At 39.9% G+C, this 10,410-nt stretch overlaps 2 protein-coding genes across 4 annotated transcripts in view; one reads left to right on the top strand and one right to left on the bottom strand.

Moving 5' to 3' along the window:
- NSMCE2 (NSE2/MMS21 homolog, SMC5-SMC6 complex SUMO ligase) overlaps positions 1–2,631 on the bottom strand; it is a 221,722-nt gene extending 219,091 nt beyond the window's left edge. For 2 of the 3 annotated variants that reach the window (XM_023530981.1, XM_011360812.2), the window contains exon 1: positions 2,495–2,631. The gene's annotated coding sequence lies outside the window, so the exon portion shown is untranslated. The remainder of the gene's footprint in view (positions 1–2,494) is intronic. The other variant, XM_011360813.2, reaches the window with a different exon arrangement.
- A 65-nt stretch (positions 2,632–2,696) lies between these two features.
- WASHC5 (WASH complex subunit 5) overlaps positions 2,697–10,410 on the top strand; it is a 53,627-nt gene continuing 45,913 nt past the window's right edge. Inside the window, exons 1-5 of the mRNA XM_011360811.2 lie at positions 2,697–2,847; positions 7,023–7,332; positions 7,853–7,998; positions 8,692–8,776; positions 9,659–9,759. Coding sequence (XP_011359113.1) covers positions 7,147–7,332; positions 7,853–7,998; positions 8,692–8,776; positions 9,659–9,759 — 518 coding nt within the window. The 5' untranslated portion in view covers positions 2,697–2,847; positions 7,023–7,146. The remainder of the gene's footprint in view (positions 2,848–7,022; positions 7,333–7,852; positions 7,999–8,691; positions 8,777–9,658; positions 9,760–10,410) is intronic.

The raw sequence follows: 10,410 nt of genomic DNA, 5'->3' as shown, positions 1-10,410 counted from the left end.
GATCCTAGGCTCCTACATATATATATATATTGATCACTGTTTGGAGGAAAACTGTCAGATGTCTGGAAATTCCATCCTGTTCATGCCAATTAAAACCGCATGGCCCTGGTTAAGTGCTTAACTTCTCTACATGCAGTTTGCTTCCGTGTAAAAAATAGATAATCATATCTATCTCACAGCATAATTAAGGAAAAATTACATTTTGTCATTTTCTCAAACTGGTCTGACTTTAAGAATCAGTGGAAATACTAAAAATACAGATTATGGATATTATCTCAGACCTACTGCATCTGAGTCTCTAGTGGACACTTTTATGAAGCCCCCACATGATTCCTAGGATCAAACAAGTATGGAGAATGCTGTGATAATTGTGTCTCCCCAAAATTCATATGTTGAGGCCCTAACACTCAGTGTGATGGTATTTGGAGATGAGGCCTTTGGGAGATAATTAGGTTTAGATGAAGTCAGGAGGGTGAAGCCCTCATGATGGGATGAGTATCTTTCTTAGAAAAGAAAGACACTAGGGTGCATCCTCTCTCTCTCTCTCCTTCTCTCTCTCCCTCTCCCAACCTTCCCCCCCACCCTGCCACCCCCCTGCTGCCGCACCATGCAAGGACAAAGCAAGTAGGGGGAAGGAGGCAAGCCAGAAAGAGAGCCCTCATCAGTATCCAACCGTGCCAGCACCCTGTTTCCAAAATCTGTGAGAAACGATTTTCTGTTGTTAAGCTAGAACTAAGACACAATGTATGTAAGGATTAATATAATCCAGGATAAATGGAAAGTGTCTACCACATAGTAGCTATCCTTACTAAGTGAATGCAAAATTCACATTACTCCAATGAAACTTTACACTTTGCAGAGAGCCAGAGGAAACTTCCTTCTGTAATTCTGGAGTATTTCAAGGGAAAAGATTCAGGTTGGTAAGCAAAGAGAATGGATGGAGCAGAAAGTTGGAGTCAACGCACTTTTCCTAATGGATGGAGCAGAAAGATGGAGTAAACACACTTTTCCCTATTCCTCCTGCAAAGTACGGCTAAGTGTATAAGTCACAGGACAGCCCCCAAAACAAAGAATTATCTGGCCCCAAATATTAATAGTGCAGCTAGTTTAAATTAACCTCTTCTTAAAGACTTCCCCAAGTAACAATGATCTTTTTGTTGCCTGTACCTACGGTCTCCAAGAGAGTTTAAAACAAGGTTACCCATTTCCTGAGTTTGTTCCTAGCATGTTATTTTGCCTCCCCTAACAGGCCTTGTCTTAGGCCATTTGGGCTGCTGTAGCAAAATACCATGGACTGGGTAGCTTAAAAACAGAAATGTATTTCTCATAGTTCTCTGGAGGCTGAGAAGTCCCAGACCAAGATACCAGTATGCTCAAGTTCTAAGGAAGGCCTGCTTCCTGGCTTATAGCCAACATCTTACAGCTCTTTGTCAAGGTAGAAGGGGCAGGGGAACTCTCTGAAGCCTCTTTGATAAAGGCACTAACCCCATTCATGAGGGCTCCACCTTCCTCACCTAAGCACCTCCCAAATGCCCCACCTACTAATGTCACTGGCATTAGCATTTCAACATGAGGTGGGGGGGAGGGGGTAAGATTCACACATTCAGACCCTAGCATGTCTATAAGATTCTCTGTAAGCAGGACCAATTATTAGCTAATGTAAAAATACTTCTCTCGTGTTCCCGCTTCTCATCTTTAAAAACAGCACAGTGGTGGACACAGAGCAAATATTTTATAAACAATGTTCTGACTTCCTTTAAATCCATGGGGCCTTGTACAAGTTTAGCCAGAGTTGTGTCTCCTTTTTCAAGATGCAAGGATACAGCTTTCTTTTTGAAGCCTTCTCTCTTACCCATACAAGCAATTGGTTGTTCCCTCACGTTACCACTATCCCTTCTGCCCCTCCCGTACAAACACATTTCTATTATAAAACTCAATAAATCTCACCGCAACTATTTGCTCACATGCCAGCCACTCCTTCACTTTGAGAGCAACTTAAACTAACACTCTGACATGTTCTACAGCAGATAAAACAGCTCCTCACACAAAACAGGCGATCAATAAAGATTTGGGGATAGTTAAAACAGCAATCACCATTTCTAGGTCCCCTAAGTGTGCCATAAACTGGTGCGCTGACGCTTCATTCTCAATATCTCTAATTCTCCCAACCATTTACATGATAGAAATGGAACCTGAGGTCCAGAGAGTTTATTTAAACGACCTGCCCAAGGCCCTGCTTTTAAAGGCAGCTCAAACTAGATTTATTTGGATCAAGAATGCGCGATCTTTCCCCCACACACTTAGGACTGAAGAAAGGAGAGATGCGGTCTCGGAGAGGGAGGTAAACTGTCCAGGCCTCATTGCTGTGGCGTGAAAAGAACCAGGACCATAACCCAGGTCGGCAGACCCCAGCTCCGGAGACCCGCGGAGCGCCAGAGAGGTAGGCGACGCCTCCCGCCGCCCTCTGCATCGCCATCCCCCGCTTCTGCTTTACCTGGTTGCTCGACCCAGCTCCGTCTGGCTGCACCCTGACTTCCTACAACCGGACCCCAACTCCTCCTTAACTCCCTTTCCCTGATGCTGAAACCGTGAGCGCGGGCTCATACGTCATCAGCCAGCGCCAGAGAGTGGTCACATGACGCTCCGCCCCGCTCTCCGCCCCTTTGGTCATGTGACTGTCAGGGGAGCCGGGAGCGGAAGCAGCGGTCTGGCAGGCTGAGGAGCTCTGGCTGGGGGTAGAAGGGGGCGTACCCCGGCGGACAGGCGGGGGTGAGGATCCCCCCAGGGTCGACTCCACGTGCAGATATCGGCCCCGCGCCGTGCACCCTGGCGCCGCTTGGGTGACAGGTAAGTCGGGGCGGAGTGCGGCTCCCCGTCCCTTTTTTCACGTCCCGGGGCTGGGCCGCGCTGGCTGAGGGGATATCTGTGGCGTGGGGTCGGGGTCTGGATGGGAGAACCTTGCTTGGAGGACTGAGGGGCTTGCCGGGGCAGGAGCTGCAGTCCAGGCTCGAAATCTCCACTTAGATGGAAATTTCCACGCCACTTTGGCTTTTTAGGAAGTGATGTTCAGCTGCTTGGCCCACATCTGATCCTCCCAAGTTTACGGGAGCAGTGCTGTGTGGACGTCGTTATTCCTTCATTTACTCTCAAGAAAGCAGAATGATTAGTGAGCGCTTTCACGTTCTGATGGACCTAGGTTTGAATCCTAGCTCAGTCATGGGCTGTGAGTTTGGACAAGTCATTGACCCTCTCTGCATCTTAATTCCCTCCCTTGTGTCATGCTGGTGCCAAAGCCCTTTGCATTTAGAAAAAAACGTTCCGAGGGGCCTGATTCTTCTGTGATCTGTCAGTAAAAAACAAAAGCAAAACCCAAGAGAGCCCATAACGGAATCTGGTCTCCTGATTCCTAGTGCAGTGAGCTCCCTCCAACATAGGTGATGAACGGAGCGGGGAAGGGTGGGGTTGCTGCCTCTGCTTGCAACAAAGAACACCTTCCCATCTTCATTGTGTTTTTTCCAGTATTCATGAATCACACTGGAGTGATCAGACTCATTTCAGAATTTTTCTGGAAGAGAGATGTCGGTCACTTTTATCTCGATCAACAACCATTATATTTTTTCCTGATAATGGATTGGCGGAGATCAGTACTTCCTTCTCTATGGTACTGAGAGGTTTTATAAAAGGATAAAAATAGAGCTGTCTTCTTTTGTCCTCTGAGTACGGTAAACAGTGTTTTGTCCCAGGACAATTTAATTCCTTCAAAATTCAGTTCTGTACTCTTTGGTTAATTGGTAGGATGATGCCATGCTTCGTTCTTGAAAGCATGTAGGTTTTTTTTGGTCCAAGATTACTTTCCAAACTGAAAAACACACTTTCATATCAAATTCTTGAAGGTAAAATTACAACTGTGTAATTTCTGGGTGCCTTGTACAAGACAATTAGGAAATTGAGTGAGATCTCTGGTTTTATTCATGCCAAATAGCAATACAGCCTATATTGGAATTTTCTTCATACCTAGCACCAAGAGAACCTTATTCTAGAGTGATTTTTTTTAAGTAACTTAGTCTTAGCACCTCCTATAAAGCCACTTAACTTCTGAGATTGCTGCGACATTATTAGGCATCTTTAATAATGGTCTTAGATGCTATTCTTTAGGACCAATTTTTCAGCCAGTAATGGCGTATTTATCAAATACTCTAGATAATATGTTGAAAGTTACCTACAATGTAACTCTTTGGTAAGGATTTAAGCATTAAAATAAGAGATGACCACCCATGAAAATCTTGACTTATGTCATTATCCCAGGTCTAAGCAAACCTCACCTTCTGCGTGCAGGGGCTGAGTGTTTCTGTCCTTCTTTTGTGGGAAAAGAAGGCAGGTAATGTTTTGATTTAAGCTGTTTTCTCTATGGCCCCATTGTCCTATCTCAGTATTCAAAAGCTGGGAGTGGTTAAACTTGTTAATCGTAGCTTGTTCTCCTCTCAGTTGAGTCTAGAGTTTAATGCTGCTGAGACCTGGGTTAGTTCGGTGGCCTTCAGAGGACCTCAGGAGGTGACTTATTGCCCATTGTCCATTATTTTAACCCTTTTTGTCTTTCATTTTCCAAGCCAGACTATATCAGTGCAAAAAAGGGGTGGGGGGATGAAATTATGTGAAATTCAGCCTGTTAGAGATCAATGTGACTTAACAAGCAAGCATCACAGGGAAAACTGAAAGGACTTGTTAATAATTTATGTCTTACTGTGTGTTATGGTATGAGAGAGAGTTCTAGACAACTGTAGTGGCTTCTCAGCCACTGTCTGACCCAAACCCATCTACCTCCTCTGATCTCTGCCCTTACTCACTCTGCAGTAGGCACCTCAGTTAATTTGCTATTCCTTAAATTCTTCTAGCGCATTCCTGCCCCAGGCCCTTTGCACATACTTATAACCTCTGCCTGGAATGCCTTTCTCCCATATCAGCAGATTGCAATCAACCTGTCAACAGGAGTTTACCTGAAAACTCAGCTGGAGTTGGGATCCATTTTCAAGCTCTCTGGAGTGGTTTTTGGCAGATCTCTTAGGCCCTTCTTGCATGGGCTCCACAGGACTCTCTCACACATGACAAGTTGCTTCTCCCAGAACAAACAAGCTAGAGAGGGTGTCGAAGCTAGAAGTCGTAGTCTTTTTGCAATCTAAGCTTGAAAGTGATCATTTCATGTCTACTATATTCTGTTCTATAGAAGGGACTCAATAAGTCACATTCAAGGGAAGGGACCTGCACAGGGCATGAACAAGGAGGTGTGGAGGTCATTGGGGACCATCCTAGAGGCTGCTGACCACACTCAGATACCCTGCTGCTGGCTCCCTCACTTTCTTCTGATCTCTGCTCAAGTATCATCATATCAGGAGAGCTTTCACAAACCACTGAATGTAAAATAACATGCTTCACCCCTTTATCATGCTTTTTCTTCACAGTGATTATCACAGTCTGATATATAATCTATTTTTCTATTATCTCCTTCCTACTCCCAGTAGTATGTAGGCTTCGTAAAAGCAGAAACAGTTGTTCACTGTACTGTCCTCAGGACCTAAAACAGTGCTTTGCACATAGTAGGCACTGTTTAAATATTTGTCGAATTAATGAATTATTAGAAACGCTTTTACCTGCAAATAATCCAGGACCCCATTATCAGTATATATATATCATGAAAACAGTTCATTCAACAAGGATTACAGGGGTCAGTAGTACCACAGTTGCATAGTGAATCAGTAACATCAACAAGAATTTAGATTCTTTCTGTCCTTCCACACTACAATCTACAGATTCTTGGTTTTTTCTCTTAGGCTTGTCACCTCATGGACTCAAGGTAGCTTCAAAGACAAGAATAAGGAGAATAACCAGAGCACAGAAAGAGAAATTTCTTTACATGCCTCTCTGCTTATAGCAGGAGGGAAAAATATTTTCTAGAAGTCCTACCGTAGACTTCCACTCATATCTCATTGGTCAGAACTGAATCACATGTCTAACCTAGCTTCAGGGAGCTGGGAAAGTAAATATGCAAAGTACAAGTGCAAACGTTGGGAAAGGCATGGTTGTTGATGAAGTTGAAAAGTAATTGAGGCTTCCATGAAGTTGGCAAATGATGGCCTAGCTAAATTAACAATGAAAGGAGAGAAATGCAACAAAAATGATGGCACAGATTAACCCTTCGAAAGATAATGATTTGAAAAAAAATTGGGAGAGGCCTTTGGGAAAATGAATGATGCCTTGAAAAAAAATTTTTTTTTGCAAAACTTACCTTTTAAAAATCATGCTATGAAAGGACTTATGATGTACAAGATACTGTCAAAATCACAATATGATGAAATAAGCTTTTGATTCATTCTTGGTTTGTCCATTAGTACATTACTGTTGCTGTTTTACTTTAAATTTCATATAAAACTCACTTTCATCAGTTTTAATTACATCATTTCAAGATACATTCCTAATCAATCTTTTCCACAGTTTATTATGAAATGTTTGTCCTCACTTCCAAGTCACAGTGTAACCTTTCTCAGGCATGTATTAGCCTCGATAACAACGACCTCCTATACTTGACATAGGAGAAAAATATTTTTAAAAGTTGTTCCCTCACCTAGTTCTAGTGGATTGTAGGACAGAATTATCTTTTCCCCAAGATAAAACAAGTGACACAGTTTCTGTAAGGAAAACTTAATAACCAGTGCCCAATTTAGAGCATATCTAAACCATACATGCTCAGTGGTTCCTTCTCCTGAGCTCAGAGATCACCTACATCGTGTCTTTCCTCATGGAGAGAAGTGAATAAAGGATTGAGAAACATACCAAGAGTGTTGATTTAAGCAAAGTCCCTCTGCATGGAAAACGTGAAGAGTAGAGAACAAATGTCCTCCTCCACCCCCCAAAATCAGAACTCATCTTTTTTTTCTTTAGCGAGTTTGGGAGAAAAATATTATATACGTTTCACATACTTCCTTTAAAAAATGGAAATTTTTATGCTTTTTTTTTTTTTTTTGATACAGTTATTTTAATGGAGCAGCCAAGCTGTCAGCTGACCTGGTTTCATCAAATGATTCACAGACCTCAGCTCTGAAGCCAGTTAAACATTCCCACCAGCCTGGCGCTGAGTGGTCGACGACCCACATCATGTTGGACTTTCTAGCAGAGAACAACCTCTGTGGCCAGGCAATCTTAAGGATCGTTTCCTGTGGCAATGCCATCATTGCTGAACTTTTGAGACTCTCTGAATTTATTCCTGCTGTATTCAGATTAAAAGACAGAGCTGATCAACAGAAATATGGAGATATCATATTTGATTTCAGCTACTTTAAGGTAATCTTCCCCTATAGCATTTTTACCACTATTTTGTCTATAAAAGCATGCTTTCTGTGGGAACCACAGACTCTGTTAAGTCATTATGGAGAAAGAGTTAAAGAAGAAAGCTTTTAAACCAAATTTAATGCTAGCTAACTAACTCAAAAATAATATAAAGTTATTATGTGGAAGTCCTAGCACAGTGTAATTATATTTAAAAGATAACTTTGATCTGGAGTACCCCACACTTAAAAGCATGCTAGTCATGGTTGCAATTCAAATTCATTTCTTACAAGAGGATTTTATATCTAGGCTTCTTTTATCTTCATTACTTTCTGTTGTTCTGCTTTGAATTTTTGACACATTTTAAAAAGACTTCTTTTATCTTCATTACTTTCTAAAAAGACTTCTTTTATCTTCATTACTTTCTGTTGTTCTGCTTTGAATTTTTGACACATTTTAAAAAGACTTATTTAGAAATTGTTACCAATGAGTATGTTATTTTTGGTGTTTCACATAAATGTGTTTTTCTTCTCAGGGTCCAGAATTATGGGAAAGCAAACTGGAAGCTAAGCCAGAACTACAGGATTTAGATGAAGAATTTCGTGAAAACAACATAGAAATTGTGACCAGATTTTATTTAGCATTTCAAAGTGTGCATAAATATATTGTAGACTTAAACAGGTATTGATTAATTTAGTAACAGCTTATTCTGATAGTAAATTAGTGGAGAGGGAAAAGGGACATACTAGAACATATACATCTTTCTGAGTTACTACAAAATTTATAACTTCTACCATACATAATTGTCTTTCTTCCTGTGGCTCTAGTCATCTTAAGCGTTTAAAGTTTAATTATAATTTCTAGCTTTTCTGAAATAGTATAATAATCTTGGTTTATACTAAGTCATATGGCTTTCAGTCCTGTAGTTTTTGATTAGATTCTAGTATATTATATATGAGAAGTTGGCGGAGGGAGAAAGGAACATATTGTTGTAGCATTGGTAACCATAGCCTCCCTTCTTATTCCTAACCACACAATATTCTCTTTCCAACCATTAAGAATACATTAACTCATTAACTTTTTAACTATTCCATGGTCTTATGCCATCACTCCTAAGATATTTGTGATTCATAAATCAGGACTAGGGAATATGTCTTTTATTTAGAGTAGACATAAATATCAACCTGTGGCCCTAATCATGATGAGTTTCAGCTCACAGTTCTATCTTAAGATCATAAAGAACCATGAACTATTTGAAGGCCAGAATGCCTGGTATCTTAACTTACCTTTTTGGAATCTTTACTTTCCTTCTTCATAGATATTTTTAAAGTTTTCATTGTCAATGAATAACTTGCTGTGGGGTTTCATTTCTAGATATCTAGATGATCTCAATGAAGGAGTTTATATTCAGCAAACCTTAGAAAGTGTGCTTCTCAATGAAGATGGAAAACAACTTCTAGTAAGTAATAGTAACCATTTGAAAATAGAAATTCAAGAATGTTAAGCATAGAGTCACTTTTTCCCCCTGTAAGTCACAAATACATACACAGTGCCCTTCTTTAAAGAGAAGTAAAATAAACTAATAATTATCTTCTGACGGGTCTGTATCTGAATTTAGAACATAGTAGACTTTGAACAGAATTACAGGTGACTTAAGATGATGTGGAGGTTCTGAGTTGATGTGGAGGTTCCTATCTTCTTTATCTTGTGCATCCCAGACATCTAGCCTAGTACCTAGTACATAGTGATCACTTAAGAAATGTTTGTTAAATAAGTGAATGACTTAGGTATTTATAATACTGGGATTCCTTTTTGGTATCCCAAGAAAATATCAAAAATAATAACTGGATTATTATAATAATAACTGAGTTAAAATTAACTTATTTTTAAAAGGTCATTTTTATAAAGCCTCAGCTGAAAGACAAGCAGTCTAGGGAACATTTTTCTTCCTTTTTTATAAATTTTTTAATTTCAGTATAGTTTGTATATAATCTTGTATTGGTTATATTAGTTTCAGCTGTAAAATATAGTGATTCGATATTTTTATCTCTTTACAATGTGATCACTCGCTAATTCTAGTAATCATCTGTCACCGTGCAAACTTATCACAATATCATTGACTATATTCCCCTTCCTCTTGTTAAAATTTATTTTGCCTAAACTTTTCCAAGCCTATTCCACACAGAAAGTGAGAGCCCTTCGGGGGGGAATCTGCACCCTCTTTGTAAGCTAAAGCTCTTAGGACGAATGGGAGCAAAGTGATCTTTTTGACCATTATCAGCCTCACTCTGTGAGAATGTATACTCTCGTGAGTTTGGCCATTGTCTTTTTCTCTTCATAGTGTGAAGCACTGTACTTATATGGAGTTATGTTGCTGGTCATTGACCAAAAGATTGAAGGAGAAGTCAGAGAGAGAATGCTGGTTTCTTACTACCGATACAGGTATCTCTGGGCTGGGACTGCACACTCCTAAAGCACTGCTCTTGGTGAAATGCAGTGTAGGTTTCCATGCTACCTTTATTGTGAACAGCAGCAACACGACCTGGAATACAAAAGATTCTTATCCCTTCTGAATATAATGTAGAAATAGCAATTACTCTATATTTTATACCATCATCATAATAGATTAGATATCGTGTAATCTATATATAATGTATAAAATAATCCACATATTATCGATTATTAGAGATATATAGATTATTATGTCCATGATGGTACCTCAGTTTTTTAAAAAAGGAATCTGAATTTTCTTTACCTTAAGATAAATTTGGAAACTTTGTAAGTCTAATGAATGGGGTTTTTTGGAGGATTTTTTTTTTTCCAAGTTTTCAAATATTTCTCCTTGGCAGATATAAGGAAATGAATCAGTTTTCTGTTTTCATTTTCAGGTCGATGACTTTGAAAAGTTACCATTCAGGGGTCAGGTTGAAAGTGAATTCTCACCCATATCTATATGTGAAACAAAACCAGAACAAGCAACAGCACAAATCACAGTCATGTGTTACATATATCTGTACAGAGCTGTGACTTCAAGAAATAGAGTCTTAAAAACAGGAACCACCTTAACCACCTCTTATTCCAGTACCTAGCACA

This window comes from Pteropus vampyrus, unplaced genomic scaffold (genome assembly GCF_000151845.1).
Source record: "Pteropus vampyrus isolate Shadow unplaced genomic scaffold, Pvam_2.0 Scaffold59, whole genome shotgun sequence".
NCBI lineage: Eukaryota > Metazoa > Chordata > Mammalia > Chiroptera > Pteropodidae > Pteropus > Pteropus vampyrus.
The sequence above is the reverse complement of the archived record's forward strand: the minus strand, read 5'-3'. Positions and strand labels throughout refer to the sequence as shown.